Raw genomic sequence first — 22,494 nt, forward strand, 5'->3', positions numbered from 1 at the left:
TGTGTACAAAAAAATAATGAAAGTATTTGTTTTACTTTTTGAAAATTTTAGAACTTTTTAATAGGTGTTCTTTAAAATGTTAAATGTCAGTGACTCAGTAGGACAGCTGATTATATGTCCCTTAATTAGTGCCCTCTTCAACATGGGCATGTTGTAAGCTTCAGTTGTTCTGTTATGCCCATCTGAGGCATGGAGATAAACTGGTCATTGCTGTGGTCTAGAGTGGTGCACATCTGTTGTCTCATGTTTGTAAAGCCTCAGTGTGGAGCATTTGGCTCTAAACTGAGCTGTTAATAAATATATAATAAATTATTTTAGTAACCTTAAAGGGAAATATGAAAAGCATAATCTCTTTTGAAGATTATGTAACTATCAGCAGCTAACAATATTTGGATTTTAGATTTGCAAACAACAGCTCTGTAGGTGGCTTCTTGAAAGAAAGTCTTTATTTTCCAGGAAGTAAAAATCCTGCATTGACAAGTGAAATATTTTACAAATGGTTGTTGTAGAAAATGGAACAGAACCTGTGTTTATCCAGGTTTGTACAGTGAACATTTGTGGAACTAATGCTGGACTAAGTTCCTGATTTATGCCTGTTTGCTCTGAACCATTTAGCTATCCAGTACCTTATGAACGAGAAAGTTAAGATTGTAGACGCATGCATGCATACACACACATATAAATAAATATATATATATATGCACACACACTTCTTTTTTTTTTCCAGAGTACCCTTTGAATCCTAAGTCTAGATCTCCGAGAATGCTGGTCATTAAAAAGGGCAATACAAAAGAACTGCAGATATCTGGATTCCCAGTAGTAGGAAGTCTTCATTCACAGTCAGTAAGGGATGGAACTGGCACAAGTATTTATAAAGGATTAGTCCCTAAACCTGTCACTCCACCTGCAAAGGTGAGTCTTGGATACCGGTGGCATGAACAACATGCTGAAAAAAGTCTTGCTGTAATTCTGAATCTGTTTATTTCACCCCAAGAGTACTGTTCCTAGAGTATTATGCTTTCAGCTCTTGCTAAGTGCAGCACACCCCAAAGGTGAATGGAAGCCATTTACCTCAGTTTTCTTTTTAAACTACACTCTCTGTTTCTCATTTACCTTTTTTGAGAAGGGCAAGATCTGTACAAACGAGAATGAAAAGGATGTTTTTAACTTATGCAATGGCAGTGCCTTTTGTGTATATAATTTTAACAGAAAAATACGTAGTGGAGAGATACAGTCAGCATAAAAATACCTTCAGAATTTATCACAATTGTCGATAGAGATTGAGTTTCAACCTATTAGTGTCATTCTGGTCCCTTGCAAAATGCAGCTTTCCTTCTCTTGATACTTGTTTCAGGAATTTTTCTGTGTTCTCAAGAGCACGTTGGAGTAATTCTTACCCCTCTAACATTCTAAATGAAAAACAATACTTTGAGCTGTTGAAGACTTCTATTTTGATTCTTCATACCTCAAATATGAGGATCTGAATTGTTTTGCAATTTTAGTCTTTATATAAAAAGTGTAAGCAGCATTTGTGAGCGGATGATTTGCTCATAAACAGTCTCTTTTACACAAGAAAGCAGGTGTTTGTACTAAATTACGGCTATAGTTAAGATCTGCTTTTGCTTAATCATTTTTCTGAAGATTCCTAAAAATAATCCTATTGTAGTTATTGACTCTTAAATTTGTGTTTAAATTTTTGTTTAGCCTACACAGTGGAAAAGCCAAGCAAAAGAAAATAAACTTGGGAATCCATTTCCTCATGAGTCTGCATCTGGTGTTGGCAGTTTCAGTCCTTTCAAATCAATTGCCAAGGCATTTACTGTATCACAAAATTCAGTGAAAGAGGTAAAGCAGTGCCTGCAGTTTTTGTCAAATCTATAAAACGTTTAATTTGGTTAGATAAGGCAATCAGTAAGTGTTATGCAGAATTATATTACATAAGGGTTTTTTTGAAGTTAAGGTGTGGGAAGTATGGAAGGCCTGTCGCTGGCCTTTAAGTACTGCACAATTTGCTTTGTAGGTTTGATTTGAAGTAAAAATGGTGCATTAGGAAGTATAACCTGATAGGTTTAAACTTCAAAAGTGCTAATTGTATAATACACTTAAGAAGGTCCATTGTTCATTAGCAGTGCTCCATAAACCTGCATCTCTGGGTTTACACGTGAGAACTACATATGTTGAAATATAAGTATCTTACCTCTGTTTTTAACTGTGGATGTATGTGAAACTACAGGTTTCTTAAACTACAGGTGCCAGGGAGTCTTTTTGTCTTTATTCATTCAGAAAACATTGGATGAAACTTCTAATATTCTTTCTCTTTCTGACTCCTTACATTAGTGTAATCGGTCAAATTCTTCATCCCCTGTTGACAAAGTTGGCCAGCCTCGTTTAACAAAATTGACAAGAATGCGGGTCGATAAGAAGAGTGAATTTTTGAAAGCATTGAAACAAGATAGAGTGGAAGAGAAACATGAAGATGAGAGTCATGCTGGGCAAGAGAAGGTAGTTTTGTTCATACCCGTTGTAGATCCAGCAGTAGTAGTTTTCAGATGGACTAAAAACTACTTTATTTTTCTCTTAACAGCTGTTAAGTCATGGTGTTGGATCTCTAAATGAAGGAAAGGAGTTACATTTTGATGAATTTTAGAAAGTTGTTCCAAGTACTACTCTTCCTCTAGTGCTTCTTAATAGTTTATTTTCTCTCTGCAGTTATCTGTTCATACATGTTAATAACTCAGGTGCACTTTAGCAACAATAAAAATAATAAATTAAGCTTAGTACACTAACCTAATCATAGAATTGTAGAATTGCTTAGGCTGGAAAAGACCTTTAAGATCATCAAATCCAACTGTAAGCCTAACACTGCCAAGTCCACCCCATGTCCCCAAGTGCCACATCTACAAGTCTTTTAAATACCTCCAGGGATGGTGACTCAGCTGCTTCCCTGGGGCAGCCTCTTCCAGTGCTTGACAGCCCTTTTGGTGAAGAATTTTTTCCTAATACCCAATCTAAACCTCCCCTGGTGCAAGTGGAGGCCATTCCCTTTTGTTCTATTGCTTGTTAATTGGGAGAAGAGACCAACACCCGCCTTGCTATAACCTCCTTTCAGGTAGTTGTAGAGAATGGTAAGATCTCTCCCCTCAGCTTCCTTCTTTCCAGGCCAAGCAACTCCAGTTCCCTTGGCCACTCCTCTTAAGACTTCTTCTCTAGACTCTTTCACCAGCTTTGTTGCCTTTCTTTGGATGCACTCAGCACCTCAATGTCTTTCTTGAGTGAGGAGCCCAAAACTGAACACAGCATTTGAGGTGCAGCCCCACCACTGCCCAGTACAGGGGGATGATCACTTCCCCAGCCCTGCTGGCCACACTTATTTCTGATACAAGCCAGGATGCTGTTGTCCTTCTTGGCCACCTGAGCCAAGTGTCGACCGGCACCCCCAGCTCTTTTTCTGTTGAGCAGCTTTCCAGACGCTCTACCCCAAGACTGTAGTATTGTGTGCGGTTGTTGTGACCCAAGCGCAGGACCCAGCACTGAACCTTGTTGAACCTCATACAGTCGTCCATGGCCCATCAATCCAGCCCATCCAGAGCCCCCCACAGAGCCTTCCTCCCCTCCAGCAGATCAACACTGTTCCCCCAACATGGTGTCAGCTGCAAACTTACTGAAGGTGCAGTCAGTCCCCCCATCCAGACCACTGATGAAGATATCGAACAGAACCGGCCCTGGGGAACACTGCTTATGACTGGCAGCCAACTGGATTTAATTCAGTTCACCACAAATCTTTGAGCTTGGTCTTCCAACCAGTTTGTTACCCAGCAAAGTGTACAGCCCATCCAAGCCACGAGCAAACAGTTTCTCCAGTAAAATGCTGTGAGAAACAGTGTCAAAGGCTTTACTAAGGTCCAGGTACACAACATCCACAGCCTTTCCCTCATCCACTAGGCAGGTCACCTTGTTAAAGAAGGAGATCAGGTTGGTCCAGCAGGACTTGCCTTTCACAAACCCATGCTGGCTGGGCCTGATCCCCTGGCTGTCCCGCACATGCTACGTGATGGCACTCAGGATGATCTGCTCCATGACCTTCCCCAGCACCGAAGTCAGGCTGACAGGCCTGTAGTTCCCCAGATCCTCCTTCCTGCCCTTCTTGTAGGTGGGCGTCACACTGGCTGACCTCCAGTCCACTGGGACCTCCCTGGTTAGCCAGGACTGTTGATAAATGATGGGAAGTTGCTCAGGGAGCACTTCTGCCAGCTCCTTCAGTACCATTGTGTGGATCCCACCTGGCCCCATAGACTTGTGGAGGGCAGTGTTTCTTACCTTGGCTATTCATTATCCTACAAAACAATGAAACCATTTCCTTTCTAATTAGAGTGTTTAGACAGCAAACAGTTCTCTATTCTTGGTTAATAGGAGCAATAGTTAAATCTGTGCATATATAGAGAACTCATTTTTTCTTCCTGAGAACTTGGAAGCCTGTACTGCCTATACATAATACATGTCGGGTTTCAGTCTGGATCAATTTATGCAGTGCTTGGCTGGCACCAGAGAATATTTGTGTAAGTGCTACCAGCCACCAACAAGCCATAAGCATAGTTATCGTGGATAGTCCAAGTGAAGGTAAGTATTGTATTATTCAGGATGAGATGATTACAAGCCTGTTTGCTGTAAACAAGTGGTTTAAAGTGTTCTAACAAAACAACGTCCTAAGTTACAAATCAGCCAGATAAATGCGTGGTTTTGAGAAAGATTTATTCAGAGACATGAAAAAAGAAACAGTGCCAGTGTGCATTGCTCATAAATGTAATACTGAGTGTTCTGACTCTGTTCCTATTTCAGGCAAAACAAAATTTGCTGTAATGGGACTATACAACCTCACTGCATGTGTGAGTTAAGAAAGGTGAAATCTTTCCGTTGGGTATTCTGTGGCTTAGCACCCTGAGATGGGTGTTGGGGGTAACGTTCATGTATGTATAAGAAATACACAAAGATACTGGTTTAAGATTAAAAAAGATAGTAGAAAACACTGTCTTGCTTCAGAATTCTGAAATAGCATTCTGTACCTGAAATTGTCTGGAGTTAGTATCGTCTTCATTATATATATGTCAAATGCGTTTGGTTGTCTCATTGTACATAGCTGAGTTTCAGAAGGAAGTGTATTGAAAAAGAAAAATGGCTTTTAGTAGTGGAAGTTTTACTGTCCTTGGACAGGAGTATGTAACATGTAGCCTGCAGTAGTTGTTGGCAAGTGCATGCTTCCTTTTCCCTGCCGCTGCTATTTCACTAACAGGTGTGAAAAGATGTTAAACAAATCATGTAACTAATAGTTGTCCTGCTTCCAACATTTCATTTTAATGATCGTCAGTAGAGGATGTGGTGTGCAACTGAGCGGATGAGGAGATAACTACATATCAGTCTTCTATAACATCATCCTGTTGATGGAATGTTAAGGCCTGCAGTCACAGATTTCTTGTCTGAAATAACAAGGCAAATCGTAATCAGCAGCTGAATCATGCTTGGAGAAAGCCATTTTGCTCTGTATTTATTAAAATTGTTTAATATTTTAATGAATTTTGTTTGATAATCTGAGATGCGTTCTTCAGGTGTATGATTTTAACAGCTGAGTGTGTGTTTACTAGGATAGTTGTTCTTAAGAAACACTTAACTGAGCATTCTGAAATCTCTGGAAGCAGACAGACATTTTAAAAATTAAAAAAAAAAAAAAAAAAAAAGGAGAGAAATGATGGTGATGGTCTTGATCCTGGACTCTGAAGAATGGTTTCTTAGAAGTACAGAACTGGCTGATAGAATGATTGCCTCCTGCTATGAATAATGCTCTTATATGTCCAGTTCAGGGATTTTATTGTCAAAAGGGTGTTAACTAGATGATGATTGTACTTTCTTCTTTGTATTTACAGTTAGTAAGACTTCTGAGGCTATTTGGCTAAATTACTAAATAAAAATTACAGGTTGCTGCATAAGTAGAATAAAAAAACCCACCTCTGCTTTGTAGGATTAAAGAGCTTTTAGTATTTTGAGTGAACCTGAACAGTCTGCTTTCTAAATAAACTTTCTTCATAGTTCTTATTTGATGGCTAGTAAGTTATAGTTGCTGTTTACAACAGCCTGAGAAGCTGTTGTGAGTCCATATGTGTAGGAGAAGCTGTTTGAATTGAACAAGCAATATTGACTCTTTCTGAACCTGTGGCAGATAAATTTTCTGATTGAGATATGGTGGCTGTGACCTGTCCCTTACACTAAATTAAATTGAGAACTCTTAGGCTATCTAGCTGCTTCTGACACACATGGCTCTATTTAATTAGGAACGTTGTTAAGTTCGACAGATAACCTGTTATTTCTGTTTGTATGAAAGGCAGCTTAAATAAGTTTGAATTTTAAGATGTGTTTGAAACTTTGTGAAAAATGTTTGAGGCAGGTCTTGGGAATGAGTTTCTGCATTACTTGATTGGTGGCGTAAGTTAAGATTTCTGTAGTATCCAGGTATTGCAGACTCTAGAAGTATGAATAGAATTACCCCCAAGATGGTGTAGAGTGTTTCCACTTAAGCTTAATTTCTATTAAACACTGAATTGCAGCACTTGCAAACATTTACTTGTGAATGAAAATTATTTTTAAACTTTGTAATATGTAATTGTTTTTAACAGGATGATGAGTCCTTTAACTCGTGTAACAGCAACAGTCCTCATCATGAGAGAGATATAAACCAAAACTTTGAAAGTGAAATTCTGCAGGAGAATGGCAATGCTTCAGTTACATCTCAACAGATCATTCAATCTTCAACTTTCCCTCAGGCAGATGTTCTTTCAAGCTCACTTGAGGCAGAGCATAGGTACGTACTTTATATTATATAATGTTCCTTCATAAGTGAGCATGTCATCATTTCTTACTAGTTCAGAAGCCAGAATCTGAAAACTGAGAACACATAAAATGTTTAATGACTACTGTCAATTTAACTTTTAGTTATGTACTTATTTAATATGGAATATACTTTGTTTCTACTAAATTTGTAGAATTTAGCTTAAACTGACTTAAGCTTGCTTTACTAAAAATGTGATGTAGTTTCTTACAAAGAAGCAAAGCAGACTACATAGTGACTTCATCCCTCTGATTTTGGTCTGCATGCCTAGGAGCAGTGCATGTAATTGCTATTTGTATTAATAACAGTTTAAATGCTGCATCTTATGTAAAACTTCTGTGGGTTTTTCCTCATTGTTAAAGTAATTATTTCTGTAGCTGACTAGTTGACACTGTCAGTGATATCACAAGAGCGTGCACTCGGAAGGGAGAAGGTAACTTCAAAAAAGGATTGAAACAATTCTGGTATCTCGTAGGAGTAACTGCAGTAGCCAGCTGGTTGAGATGAGGATGCTTCTGCTGGGAAATCACAGCTCAGTCTGGAGATGAGCTTGTCCTGAGCCCTGTCAGATTCTTACTTTTTCTGGCAACTACAGATTTGTAGTGATAGACAGAGTTTTTTCTTTTTTAGTGATAGATTATATGTATACATTGGACTAGAGAACTTTCCCTTTTGTAGTACCTGCAGATGAACCTTTCATACTCATGAGGGATAAGAGGACATGAAAAGTGAAATGCTCCCTGCTCTGTTCCGTGTTTTCCACCGTTGGCTATGGAAATAACCAATCTTTCTTTGGCCACTAGAGGCTGCTGATGACAATTTTTTGGCTAGGAGTCAGATGTAACACTCATTTTTCAATTCAAATGACTTTGGCTTTCATAGGGTTTCTGGGCAAATGTCTTTCCTTTGTGGTGTCCCAGAGAGGCTGTGGGCTAGCCCTTTGGCTAGTGACCTCTGTGTGTATGTAGACAGATGTTATGGTAAGCCTTTTTGTGGTAAATTGGACTTGAAGTGACCATCTTAACTCACAGGCTAATTGTGCATGCCTAGTAACGGTATTGGCATGTCTTGTACAAAGTGTATCTTGGGCTTCTCTTCTGCTGGGGAAGCTTCCAACAAACAGCTATTTTGTTGTTGTCAAGTTTGCTAATCTGAATTTTTTTTTTTTTGTAGTTCATCCTTCCAACCATTTTAGAAGCCTAGTGTTTCTTCAAAGGGACAGTGGTCCTGCTAACTTCAGACAATGTTACTTAAAAATTAATCAGCTATTGCCCTAAATTTAATATACGTTGACAAGAGCTCTGTAACTGTTCCATTTATTCTTAGCTTGCAGTAAAACTTTCTAACTCAAATTACTGTTGCCAAAAATGTAACTGTCACTGAACTGCATTTAGCATTGCAAGTAGTTTTCTGTATGCACATATTCTCTTTTAAGAGAGCTTTGGATGACTTGCATATTATTTCTGCTGCTTCCTGAGGATTTAATTGTTCTTGGCTGTCACATTGTCCAGTTCGGTCCAAATACTACAGAGGATGTAATTTCTATTTCTGTAACTGTCCTGTTAACTTTTTTGTAAACAGAGTAGCGCTGTTCTCCCCTTCTACAATTTCTACTTTTATTATGGTTTAACAACAGTCATTGGTGTCACTGGTCACCTGCAAGTTTGCCCAATGCACATCCATTGTATTGGGACCTAGAGTTCTTTGTGGGGGGAGGGTTATACTGAAGGACATTTTCTTCTGAGTCTGGCTAAATGACATACCTGGCCCATCACATCAGCTATGAGTTTGTCTTACTTCCCTGTGTTAATATATCCACCATTCTGTGATGCTGTATGTCAGTTCTGGCATATACTTTAGAAACCTTTATTATTTGTGAAATAGCTTTTAATTTTCTCTAACATCTGAGGTCAACAAGTGCACGGTTTGGCTGAAGAATGTGCTAATCCTTCTGGCAAAAACTTCGCAGCAAGAGAACTTACTGTCTTCATTGTTTAGAGTAATGGTTTCTTCACCCTCAGATAGCCCCTGTTTTCACAGTGTCTTCATATGTAAAAACACTTTCTTCCTGTTCAGATACTGCTTGACTTTTCACACTAGCTAAAACATTATGTATTACATCTCTGGATATCTCAAGCTTAGTCATGAGAGGAATCTCTCTTGTTCCTTTTCCTCTGCTCATCCCAAAACTCACTCCTAGTTGTAGTCTGCCTGTGCTGAAGTAGCAGCAGCTGCCGCTGGGTGGTACTCAGTTGCAAAGAAGCCTGTCCTGGCTCTGACGTTAGCATGTGCTGGAAGAAAGAAGCACTATGTGACCATCCTGAATTGCTTCCCATGGAGAGGCTCCACCAGTATTCCTTATGGCTGCTCTGTTACCCAGGAAAGCCTGCAGATTCCTTCAGTGTCAGTCTTTGTCTCTTCATACTGTTTTCAAGGGATTAATTGCTGCTCCACCAGAGCAGTTATGCAAAGGAAATACATTCTTGCTTTTCCACCTGACACAGATCTGTTACCTTAAGACAAAGGTACAGTTTTTAAAACGGGGTCATCTGTGAAAGACCTGATAGCTTCCCAACTTTTATGCTTTCTGTATCTTTTTGTAAGGCTTTTAACCTACTTCTATTCAAGAGTTTAACAAAAATATAGAGTGATTAATCCATTTGTTACAGATCTTTACACCTAGGCAGAGCTTGAAATGTCTTGAGTGGATGTAGCAAGTTTCTTAATGTTGTTTTTGATTTAAAGGCTGCTGAAGGAGATGGGCTGGCAGGAAGACACTGAAAATGATGAAACATTTGCTCCCTTAACAGAGGATGAGATGAGGGAGTTCCGAATCATTAGTGAACAGGTAACATGAAGTTAATGTTCCATTATTAACTTGTAGCTGGCTAACCTAAACTCTTACCTTTGAGGAGGATTTGCAGTAATTTTGATGGTTAGAGAGGTTGCTGTTTCAGTAGCATTTCAGTATTGTACTTTGGGAAGAACAGTTGCTTCAAAAAGATAAGGGACCAGTGCTTATTGTGGGTAAGGCCTATGCTAAAAGTATCAAGGGAGAGGTAAGGAGGTGCTTACATGTAGTTTCAGCACCGCTGGTAGTAAATTGCACAGGCTTTTGAGCACCTCAGCTTAGTCTGAGGAAGGGGAATTTTCTTGTAAGTTTTTTGTGCAGTTTCCTTGGCTCTCCATGATTGACCTTTCTCTACTGGAAATTGAGACACATTTAATTCACTAGTAACAAAATCTGAAAATGCAATCTAGACTTGATTTTTAAAGAAAAATATATCCCTGGTGGAGTCGGTGAGGAGGGGCTGTAAAGGAGGATGTTGTGCAGTGTTAAATCTGAACATGTGATATTTCCATATGTCTAGCCATACATGTGGAGCATTTGGAGTATTGAACTCTTAAATGCTTGGCTTCTGCACAATGTGTGGAAATGCAGTAATTCCTTTCTTGTTGTAGAATCAGTTGTTTCCTTTCTCTCCAGTGTCTGTGACTTTCCAACTGCATCAGGTAGACAGGTAGGGATACCCATTCCTCCCCGCTGCTTCTCCTGTTCTGGGCCCCTGCCTTATGGCAGACCCTGCCCTTAGCACAGATGTTTGCAACGCTGGAAAAAGGGAATGCACTGCAGGAGAGACCACGTAGGAGGAGAGGTCACTGGGGCAAGGTATCTGAGGAAGTGGCTGAGAAGAGAGTAAGCCCTTGTTGACTGCAGGAGCTTAGTTCAGTTGGAGGCACTTGGCCTGGTGACTGGCCCAGAAGGTGCTTGGGAGTTCTCCTGTGTATATATGAACAGGTAGTGCTGTGGATCTAATGCAGCCCAGAGGTGAACGTGTAGAGAATGCTGAAATGCAACAGATTGTTGTGTTTAGCTTTTCATTCTCTAAATGTATCTCTCTTTCTCATTTCAGTTACAAAAAAATGGCCTTCGGAAAAACATCATTTTGAAAAATGACCTTATCTGTGACTTTAAATTTAGCCCCTGGAAAAACAGCACTTTCACATCTGCTCTGGAGAATGAGGATTCTGAGACAAGCAGCAGTGATACGTCAGATGATGATGACGTGTGAAGACTTCTGTAACATCTGTAGAAGCCCGTTCTAATCTGATTAAAGTTTGGGGATGGGTAGTCCACAAAAAAATCTCGAATTTATATAGTAAGATACCCACTAGCTGAAGAATGATGGGACTTCTGTCTGAGGGAAGGAAGGAATGTTGTATTGGGTGTGTTGAATATTCACTACGATTCCTTCGTAAATGAATATTGTAGAACGAGGACATGGGTTGACCCGGCATTGGCTGTCTTCATCACTGAAACATTTATGACTAGCAATGTGACAATGTCATAAATCAGACTTTCTCATTTAATAATAAAACCGAAGAATTGTGTAATGTCTTGCAAACCTTCTTTCTTAAAATGTTCAGGTCATAAGGGAAGAAAAGGGCAGCTTGACACAGTGTTAAGCTTGCCAAGTCATTTCGTTCTTACAGTGGAAATAAGGGAAGTCAGTCCTCTTTGTACGCAAAACAGGCAATGTAGCATGTTGGCTAAGATGAACAAAGTGCACTAAAACACTTTTCCTTGATTGAGCTGTTGTACTGTTCTCCTTGCACACATAACTGCTCTTTAGCCGTTTGTGGTGTAGTTGTTAGTAATGGCAAAAGACCCTGATGTTACAGTTCCAAATTTCTAGAACTAACCTTTAAACTAAAGGTTTATGGGATAGCAAGACCCAGTATTCTCACAGTGAACGCTTGCCTTGTGGGAAGATAAGCACCTAGTTTTAGGATTTACTATTAGAGTATTGTCTCAGTGCATAGCATCAAGGGTACTGTTTTTAAATCTGGTAAGTTTTGTTTGTATTTACATGAAATGTACTGTGGCAGTAGTGACTACATTTCAAAATGAAGTAAAAACACTAACCACAAGGTCTTGCTTTTATAGCAGCAGAAGTATATCTGTGCAGTAACTACTTGTTTTGCTTACTTTGTGTCAGACTTTTTCTTTATGATCACACATTTGAAAACTAATTCTTTGTTAGTTATAGTTTTATTTGGTTCATTTTAGTTCTTTAAATATTTTCCACAGGGTTGTACAAGCTATATAGCATTAATCCATAAACACAACTGCTCTTGGTGATGTCACATTTATAACACAGCTTACATATACAGACATTCCCCCTTCAAGATATTTTTGATTTGTACTATTTCTTATAATAAGTAATTTGCCATTTAGAACTCGTAAAGCAAAAATATTTATATAGGTGAGATTTTGTCCATATTTAACTTCTTCAGGACAAGACATTTTTTGTAAGCTGGCATATATCAGTTTGGGACTAAGGTGGTATGTTTCAGGGGTTTTTTGTTATTAGTTTAAGCAGAAATTTCTATTCAAGAGGTCAGTTTTTGTCTTGGAACAGGCATGCAAATGTTTATGTAGTTACTTTTATCATCATGTACTGACATACGTAATTTTCTCATCTAAATTTAAGAGGATAGATTCCTTTTTTTAAAGAGAAATCTGCCATATCAGTGGTGAAGTCTTCCCTACCTGCATGCCTTACACACCTTCCTCCTCCTTCCCCTCTCCTGCAGGTGGTTTTTTGGGTTTTTTTTTTTGATTAAATTTGACACCTCGATCTACTGTATTCTCTTTTTGGTTTTCACATCCTATCAATACGATCTTCTGCCTATCCTAATTACTCAGTGGTATGTGAATACAGTTTTTATTACTGAGTGAAAACTTTTTTGCTTTGGTATTTCTCAAAGTGGGACATAGACCCCCCCCCCCCCCCCTTGTTCAGTTAGTAACAGCTGTCACCTCTGTAATTAACCCTTTGGGAAGATACAATAATTACAGAAGAAATGTGTTGTACTAAGACTATAGACTTGGGAAATGTACAGGTTGTAACTGAGAAAATTTAGAGAAAGTAGAAGTTATAGTTATACTTAGTACTTGCTTTAGTAGTTTATATCCTGCACCTGAACAGAAGCACTGGTTACAATGAGCTGTGAGCAAAGGAGGTAACAGGAATTGAGCAGTAGTGGTTTTGCTTTGTGGAATGGAACGCCTTTACAGGCTTCATAACTTCTTTTCTCTGAGTGTGTGCCTGCATCTCTTGTGTCTGTCTGCTGTGTCGTTTGTCCTGGCTCTGTGTGACATAATTACTGTCTACTGCTGCTACACCAAGCTTGTGTTTCTGAAGTATGGCATGTTTGATGCTGTGAGTTGATGTGCAGATGCGTAGCCTTAACCAACTGATGCTTGTGGATTCAGCTCTAGTCCTGTGCTGTGGTCTGTTCTGCTGGTTTAGAGACACATCAGAGGTCTGCACAGCCCGTAGATGAAGGTTGTCTGCCTGCTCTGTCACTTTCTTTGCCCTTCACTGCACTATGGGAATGGGGAAGCTTTGATGTTTTCACTGAGGAATCGGATTGCCTTATGTTGTATTTACTTATGGCAAAACTGAGTAGTAGTGTTTGTTGGTCCTCTTTTTTTTTGGCCACCTCAAGAAACACTTTATTTAGTCATTCACTGAGGAACTCCATTTTCAGCTGAGTTTTTGTATTTTCCTAGGAAACATCACTTGAAACAAAATTGGTTTTCATATTTTGCTTCCGTAAAATATATGAAAGCATTCTTTCGCGTTGTTCCCCTCCCTTTTGGTCAGTGCTTGGGAATGTAAAGCAGAGTGAGATCTGGTTCTCTCATATGTAACAATGCAACTTTTTCCATCTTTGACTTTGTTCCTTTCCCAGGACAATTTTAGTGGTTGATTGGTCATTCTCTTCTGTCCTATGTAAACCAGGATCTAATCCCAGGATATATCCTCTCTTATTTTTCTGCTTGAGCAGAGTAAACACCAGCAAGGAAATCTCCCTTAAAAGACTTAAGAGATTGGTGGACCAAGCTTGCTCATTCCCTTAGTAGGTTGTAGTAAGCTTTGTATGTTAAAGAATGTCTGCTGGAGGTAGTTTGTCAGTGCTGGGCTGAAAGAGCTTGACTTCAGTGACAGTAATCACCGATTAATGCATGCAGACATGGCGCTGCTGTGTGTTTTGCAGTCACTGCCATTTCAGATCTTCATCAAGTCTTTATCGGCAGAGAACTGTATGTTCCTGGTTCCCCTTTCCATCCTTCTTCCAAAGGGAAGACAGGTGATGAGTCACTGACTGATGTTCTGATCTGTTGGTTGTGGGGGATGTGCCCTCTACCTGCAGCTGATATGGGGGGTACTGGTGGTAGGGAGCTGGGTCTCCTTACCTCGCCTAGAATGACCAGAGGCCTCCCTCACTGGCTTGTACAGGGCTGCCTTCTCTTTTAACTGGTAAGAGAAGCTAGGTATCTTTCCTGGAAAGAGTTAAAGTTGCCCACTGGTGCATATTGGACCCAATCAAGATACAAAAGTAAGATTTTTGCTGCTTGTTATCCTAGTCTTTGAGAAATATTATCAAGTGTGAAGGACATGGATTTTTGTTTTCCTATGCAGTTGCCGGGGCGGGGGGGGGGGGGGGGGCGGAATCTGCTTTATTTATGATGGGAACCTCAAATTTACTGTTTCTTCTCTAAAGAATACCTCTTCTTCAGTAAATACATTTAAACTGTTTGTTGCTGGAAACTGGAAGGAGACTTAAGTTAAGGATGTCTTTGTTTTTCCCTGTTTTTTTTTGTTTGCTTGCTAGGCAGCGGCTGAGGCAGTTAGTCAGCTGCAGGGAACTTTTGGTGTGATTAAGGGTTATTGCTCTTGGGCACCAAGAATTATTGGCTCATTAGGATGATAAATGTGCTGAGTAGCTGGTCAGCTTTCCCTGTGCTGTTACTCATAATTGTCAGTGAGCTTTACGGCAAGCTGAATAAGGCTTGTTTCATTCCCTGGATCGCTTTCCAGCCTTCGCTGGGGGTGGCTGGCAATGCATTTGCTAAACCAGCACTGGCAGCAATTTGTGGGGCAGCCTGGTTCTGTGTGAGGCGTAGGTGTGTGCCTAAAACTTTCTTCTGTCTCTGGAGGTTTGCACTGCCTCAGACATTGCTAAGCAACCTCTGAGGTCTATCTCACTGTGTTGCTATCTAGGAAAGACCTTCAGGCAGGCTAAAGAAAAATTCGTACCTTTGACCAGCTGGTCAGCAGGTATACTGCTCTGTTACTGAATTCAGTGCCTACCAAGGCTTGCTTCCCTTTCAGTCTCTTGTGCAGATCTGATCATCTGATGGAGATGTGAGGTCTTACATGGCCTACAGTGGCATGCATTTCTTAAATCCCTACAAAGATACTTGAGAGTATGCTTACTAGCCAGCCTTTATTCTGTGTGCACCTTTCTTGAACATCCTCTTAGTATGCAGCTATTTAGTCCCCTGGCAATAGCCTGATTGTCATAGAGAAATGAGGTTCCAGATTTGCAGGGCAAATGCTCATGTAGTTTCCTATCCTATCTAGGTCAAAGACACAGCTTTGGAGTGGAAGGGAGTATTTTTGGCAACTGGTATGATTGCTTATGTCCAGAGAAGCACCTGCACATCAGGCTGATGGATCTTGGATCAGTATGAGGGAACTTGGGTTCTCTTTAGGAGGTGTCAGAAGATAACTGGTTCTGGTGGTACCAAGCAAGGCACTACAGAGCTTCAGCTTGGGAAGCAAAGGAAAACAAACTCCTTCCATTCTGCCAGGAAGCAGTCAAGCTTGAGAACTGATGCAAGAAATTCCAAATGCTGAAATGGTGAACTTGGAACAGCCTGAGCTGCTGCATTTTGCTAGATTACCAGACAGGCTGTGTGCTGTCCTGAGTTACCATCATCTAAGCCTGTAGGTTCTGACACAGACCTCTTTGCATCAGGTACCAACAGACAGCTCCTGACCTCCTCTGAAGCCAGATGGTATCCACTGTTGCCTTGGTGTTCTCACAGCTGAGTCAAGGAAGATGATGCAGTTTTTCCTCCAATCTGTTACTTATTACAGCCAGTAGTAGGACATAATGTGTGGCTCTGATCCTGCTTATTTCACAGTATAGTACAGCTTTGGTACAGGCAGTGGCTTCCTTTTGATTCTTATTCCTCCTTCTGTGTGACAGCTTGACGTCTGGGAGCTCTGTACTATTCTATATGTCTTCCATCTCCCGTTGCTTCCTGTTGCAAGGCTGCTCAAGTGGAACCTTCTTTAGCAAGTTACGATGCATCCTGTCACAGCTCAAGTGACTGCATCATGGACAGATGAAAAATGATTGAGCCTTGCGTCATCTGGCATACAAGTGCACACAATCTGAATGCAATACAAGGGGACGTTGTAGAATTGTTAGCAATAACTTGTTTTCTATGCTTGCCATTTTTACTGCTGGTGTTGGTGGCTCTTGTCAAGAGTATCGTGCTCTTTCCCACCCAGGATATACACAACTTAAATTATAGCCAGGCTGAAGGGCCTCTTCATCAACAAGGCTCACTTTTTTTCCTGTAACATTGCTTTAGGTAACAAGGTATGCTGTTTGGAAGGACAATGTTTGAAATGAACCAGTCTGTAAAGAATTTACAAGTACTGTAAGCAGCGTACTGAATCAAGCCACTGCTTATGCTGAGCTGTAATCATTACTAAAAGCTGAGAAATACTTCTGTCTGCATTGGAAAGCTGGTTTAAAAAGAAGCTCAAGTATGAATGTGGAATATGCAGATATTTTACTAAGCCCTCACATGAGCAGTTTGCTTGGATTTTTTTCATTGTCCATCTCCAAAATGGGCATGCACAAATAATCCCCGTACAGAATAAAAACATTTTCTTAGTTGAGGTTAATGAATTGGGTGTTCTGAAAATGCAGTGTGGGAATATCTTAATGTTCCAGTTAAACCATAAATCAGTATAATTGAATTTTTAGTCCTTTGTTTGATGAAACTGCTGTAGAATGACCATACTGTTGCAGGTGATACTGGTGATGCTGGCGGTGGTTATGGTTACCTTATGCTTCCACTGCAAGTATCTGTTCTCAGTCACTTAACTGCCAAATACTTAACTTTGTGTGACCAGTTTTCCCTGGCTGAGCAGGTCACTCGGAATGCAGCTGCAGGGTGGCAGAGCCCAGCATGTGGGCTGAAGGTAGCTAAAAGTGGGGAGAACTCAATGGCCAAAGAGGGAAAAGAAATCTGAGTGGCAAGTATAAATGGGAGCAAACGGGAGAGGGCACGAGGTCATAATTTTGAAAATTGTCTGCAATATGTTTCCATCCAGATCATGTAGCTGAAAGCGAAAGTGTTGTCTTCTGCCAGTGAAGTTTTGTCACCATCTCTTAATGGCTAGTGTTCTGTTAGAAGATTATCGCCAACATTTGCTGCATGTGATGATCTCAGATGATAGAGTTGCATTGTGAGAAAGTCAAAATCTTAGATGGTTCATGTAGATGTTTGATGTAGTTCTCTTATTTCTTGTCTCTATTTTTGAAATTTACATAAAGCTGGTCAGGATGTGGCAGGTTTAACAATAACCAAGCAAGGTGTTGATTTTAGTAGATGTTTCTGAAATTTTTTATCATGTTCTTGGCAGTTTATTTACTTGGAAAAAGGGGACCATTCTGTGGGCTAACCACAAGGCTGTAAAAGTAGATTCAAGTTGGTGAAGAACTCCGTACAAGAATACCATACTGTATCAGGCCTGGCTGAGCCCCATAGCAGCCCCCGCGGCACTGTGCTCCACATTGGTAGCCAGAAAGGCTACCAAAAACACACCGGTGTTTTGGCTACTGCTGAGCAGCGCTCGCACAGCATCAAGGCTGTCCCGCCAGCCTTCCCCCCCTCACCAGTAGGCTGGGGGTGGGCACCATCCTGGGAGGGGACATGGCCAGGACAGCTGACCCAAAGTGACCAAAGGGATATTCCATACCGTATGACACCTGCTCAGCAATAAAAGCTAAGAGAAAGGAGGAAGGAATGGGGGCATTTGTTATTTATGTTTGTTTTCTGGAGCAAACACCACATGTGCCAAAGCTCCGCTTCCCAGGAAGAGGCTGAACGTCACCTGCTGATGGGAAGCAGAGAATAGCATTATCTGTTTTCCTTTGCTTCCACACAAATGTGACTTTTGGTATTGCTTTCATTAAACTGCCTTTATCTTGACCCACAAGGGTTTTTTTCATCATCTTTTCTCCACCCCCCACCTTCCATTCTGCTGAGGAGCCAAGTGACAGAGCAGCTTCGTGGGCACCTGGTGTCCAGCCACAGCCAGCCCACCATGCAGAGGCATGCTTAATGAGGAGGGGAGTAGTTCTGTATTTTGTGCACAGTGCGGATGATGCGTTAATGAAGTAAACCCAAAATACTGATTAAGGCAGGTGTCTTGCCAGGGGAATGGTATGTGCTTATGCAATTAATAGCTAATAAATAATGCATACCTGTAAGGGCTTGAAGGCTGTGCAGGCTTGTTCTTCCTGGCCTTCAGTCAAGTCCTGTATTTCTCATCTTGCAGGTGCTTGACCTTAATTTTCTTTGATTACATTCATCTTGGCACTTTAAAAAAGGTGGTCCTGGTGTTAGAATTGTTTCCTGTTGTATGAGTGGGAAAATGAAGATTGAAAAAGGGATTAGAAAAAAGCTGGAAGTTTTGTAAATTCCTTTAGGGGATTTTAGGAGCAGGTACGGTCCTGTGGGTGAGGATGAGGGCATCCTTTAAGTAACCCAGGGTGTAGAAAGAAGTACCCTTACCTAAAGTGTGGGGCAGGAGTAGGGAAAGTCCAGAGGTCCCCAAGGAGGTGAGGCTAGTATTTGGCTGAAATCAGAAGAATCATGTGCAGCCTCGTTTAACTCGTGTCTTGGTCAAAACTGGGCAGCTAGGGTAAATATGCATTTTTCTTCAGTGGTGGTTTGGTTTTTTGGTTTGGTTTGGTTCACCTCCCCCCCCCCCCCCCCCCCCGGATGCTGTAAAGATTTCTGAAAATCAGATGGTCTCACCTTTGCATTTTTGGCAGATTTTGTGGTACAGAAACAGTGAGTCAGCAGCAAAAGGATGCAGAAACTGCCCCACTTGGGCTGAGGGAGCAGGACATAGACTAAGACACCTTCACCCCACCAGGACTCATTTGCTGGCTTCTTCCCCTGGGTAACAGAAGAAAACAATTTATAAAGGAATAGTAAGAACGAAGGGTGAAGAGGACTATGCAGAGGTATGGTTTGTGGGGCTGGGCAGTGAAAAAGCTCAGCATTTAGCAGAAACAGCTGAGTGAAGTGAAAGATGGCTTTGCCAAGTACAGGGGCTTCAGCAGGGCTGCAGCTGTGGACCAGGAGCTCCTTGTTAAGTCCCAGATGGGCCTGAGCTGCCTGGTGGGGCTGGGGGAGCAAACTGGCCTCTGGAGAGAGCCGTGAGGGCAGCCAGAGGTCCTGGTGCTGTGCTGGGTGCTGGAGCGATGGGTGCCGTGTGGGTGGGGGGCTCAGCAGGGCTGGGGGCTCAGAAAGGAGGAAGAGGGCTGATGGAAACTGGTGGATCACAGCCTGAGGCTGAACTGGAGGGCTTCCTAGCGCAGTCGGTGGTGTGGGCAGCAAAGACCTGCAGGCTGGTAAAGTCGACGTCGAAATGCTTTAGTGGTGTTTAAGAGCTAATCAAACGTAAACGCAGAAGCAAGCAGAGGAAATGTAGGCGAGATGGTTCCTCTGAGCAGTGAGCAACAGTTTCACTGTCAATTGTCAATGATAAAACCCTATCTCTGCTGTGTGAGGTGAACCAGGATGGACAGACTGCGTTAACTAATACGTAAAAAGCCTCAGCAACGAAGAAACCTTTTTGATTACCTTTGTAACAGTGGCAATCTTGGCGAAGCTGCAGGGTGACGGGACAAATAGTGTTGCTGGCTTTATTGGGAGGTGAGGGGGAGGACCTGATGCAGAGATGGCGAGCGGGGTGAGCCCTTGCTCCGCCGGCCATGCAGGGAGCGTGTGTGGGGAGCGCGTGTGGTCAGAGGGAGGGTATTTCTTAGTATTTGCTCATGTTAAAGGTGCCCGGCAGCAGCAGTACACTGGCTGCTGTCATTGCCACCCATCAACGTATTTGAAGTTACTGGTTATGCTTATTTCTGGTTTTCATGGTCATTAATGGTGCGGGGGCTAGCAGCTCGGCCGGGGTCTCTGGGCCTTGCTGCTCTTTGCTCTTGTTCCCAGGAACTTCCTCGGTATGAACCTGGTCTGCCTGCAAAGCTCTTCTGTGACTGGCACCTGTACATTATTATCTCCTCCATCATGCAAGAAAGCCTGACCACAGAGGGACAGAAGGTCATCTTGTCTTTGGCTCACCCAGCTACCTGGCCAGGGCCCCTGCATGGTCATCCCTCAAGGGTGCCTTCTGTGCTTTAGCTCTGTGCAAAGTGTTGGAAGTCTGGGCTTTGAGTGACCTCTAGTGACTCCAGGAAGAAGACACCGCGGTGTGACCAGAGAGCATGGAAAGTGAGCTGCTGATGATTGTTTTTGAAGTATCTGATCCCCGCGAGGAAGAAGCTTCTGAATGTTGTGTGGCCCAGACGTCAGAGCTATTGACACCAATGCCCCAAAATACCAGTGCAACAGGAAGAAAAGTCAATGGCTTCACATGGTCCAGGGGCAGTATTGCCTAGCCAAGAAGACAAACTTCCTAATCAATGGTCTGGTTTCTATTTTCTTACTTTTAAATAGTATCTCTTGACCATTTCACTCCTCGCTTCCATTCCTAATTATTAACTTGCTACGTGTGTCCCCATCTTTCACAGTCTGTGCGTTCTCATAACTGCCTCTAGTTTTTGCAGATCTTCACTGTATCACATCTCTAGGGTATAACCTGTTCTGCCCAGGTATCTCAAGATTCCTCACTGGGGCTCTGCTCATCTGCCCAGCTCTTCAGTCAGCAGTGCTGCCTCTGGCCTCAGCACCATGCTGCTCCACCTGTCTTAGGGTGATACTCACAGGTTCTTGTCCCGTCTTTGATCCTCTCTGGCTCCTTTCATGTATCTCCTGCCTCTGATTACATTAAACATACTTTTGATCCCCCTGTGATGTAGATGCTCCTACTCAATGCATCACTTTTCACTGGACTTGAAGAGCATGGCATCTGCCTTTGCCCAATGATGCTGGATTGGGTCACCTATGCTATTTGAAAAAGGCATCTTTATACTTTCTTCCACACTGTCTCTTGAAGTCAGTGAAATTTCATTGTTGTCTTCCTTCCTAGAGGCGTTTAACAATACTATCCTCATCCCCTCCAACCTCCCAAAGTGAAATAAAACAGAATGAGGAACCTTGACAACGCAGGCTACTCTAATCTCTATCTGGCTCTTGGGCCGTATTGCATATGATTTGCCTCTGCTCTTCCATCAGACTCTTGTAAACAATTTTTCCCAGTGCCTGTATGTTGTCTGGCATACAAAGGCTCTGGCCCTGGATCTATGGTTTTTACCAAGTACTGTAACACAAATGATAGATGCTGAGACTCACAGGAACAATATTGCAACAGTTGAAATTTCTTCGTGAAATTTTCAGAGCTGTAGGATGTTCAGTATGTTCGCTGTCGTGCTGCTCAGGGCACTGGCATCCCGTTATCTCGCATGTAGGTATGTATTAACCAGGTCTACAAACGTCAGCTGAGCAGGAGGGAGGTTTCCAGCTGCAGTCGCGCCTGTGGGCTCCAGGAACCAGAAGAGGGTGCTGGAGAACTTCGGCTGGCTCGGGTCTCTGCCCCTGCTGTACTCGCAGATTTTGTGCTACTATTATTAGTTAATCTAGTTTTGTTTTTCTAAACCAGTGTAATTAAGTATTCTATTTTTTTTGATACTTTACTATATCAGCCCCTAAACGCAGAGACAATTATACTGTTAATAGAACTGTTCTACTTTCATATAATTTATGACTATACTTGTGAAACAACTGAAATAGCTGCCTGTTAGAGGTTGGAGTTAGGCTAGTAATATTCATAAGCAGAACAGCCTGCATGTATTGTAAATCAAGGAGGCAAAGGAAGTTCTGTTCTATTTTTAGCTACACAAACTCTGTGCATACAAGAGCATTTGTTTACAGAAAAGCTTGGAGCAAAATCAGTTGTGTTCTTCATCCTGCCGTAATTCTTCCCTGATATAAATCTGTTTCAAGATTGCTGGTAGCATTCATGTGTGGCAGTGACGCTGCCTGAAACTTTGCAGTTGGGTTTGGGCATGGCTGATGTTTTTCAACCAAAAATTGTCCTCTTTTCCGAGTTGTCTCTACCGGTGTTCAGTGTTTGCAATAGGACAGGTAGTTCTTTGCTCAAAAAAAAAAAAAAAAAAAAAAGGGCAGTTACAATGGACACCAGAAATAAAGCTCTGATTCTGTTCTTCACAGAAAGGTGACACCAGAGGGCAGAAAAGATACAGTTGAGGCATGCTTTCATGTTTGCAACTGGTCTGCTTCTGGTTGGAGTTGGGAGGAGATGGCTTTCTGCAGTCTGTAACTTGCAGTCACTTAAAGGAGTTTTCCACTGGACTTTTAAAAAAAGTTTGTATCTCTTTCCTGCACTGAAGTTCTGATGCTGATGAATGTTTGTTGGAAATGAGCCATGAGCACTTATGACAAGTTTTTTTGGCTTTTGGACAAAATCTTCAAATCTGGGTGGGTAGCACAAAGCACCTTTGTTTTAATGACAAATGATGTAATTGCC

The 22,494-nt window shown here is 41.7% G+C and overlaps 1 protein-coding gene across 5 annotated transcripts in view; it reads left to right on the forward strand.

The window, feature by feature from the left end:
- Positions 1 to 22,494, forward strand: part of GPBP1 (GC-rich promoter binding protein 1) — a 191,222-nt gene that overhangs the window by 22,806 nt on the left and 145,922 nt on the right. For 4 of the 5 annotated variants that reach the window (XM_080372959.1, XM_080372960.1, XM_080372961.1 and 1 more), the window contains 6 exons: positions 728 to 912; positions 1,705 to 1,845; positions 2,338 to 2,502; positions 6,663 to 6,847; positions 9,620 to 9,722; positions 10,789 to 11,269. In XM_080372959.1, coding sequence (XP_080229085.1) covers positions 728 to 912; positions 1,705 to 1,845; positions 2,338 to 2,502; positions 6,663 to 6,847; positions 9,620 to 9,722; positions 10,789 to 10,947 — 938 coding nt within the window. In that variant the 3' untranslated portion in view covers positions 10,948 to 11,269. Of the gene's footprint in view, positions 1 to 727; positions 913 to 1,704; positions 1,846 to 2,337; positions 2,503 to 6,662; positions 6,848 to 9,619; positions 9,723 to 10,788; positions 19,010 to 22,494 lie in introns of those variants that run through there. The other variant, XR_013925039.1, reaches the window with a different exon arrangement.

This window comes from Falco punctatus (genome assembly GCF_963210335.1).
Source record: "Falco punctatus genome assembly, chromosome: Z".
Lineage (NCBI taxonomy): Eukaryota > Metazoa > Chordata > Aves > Falconiformes > Falconidae > Falco > Falco punctatus.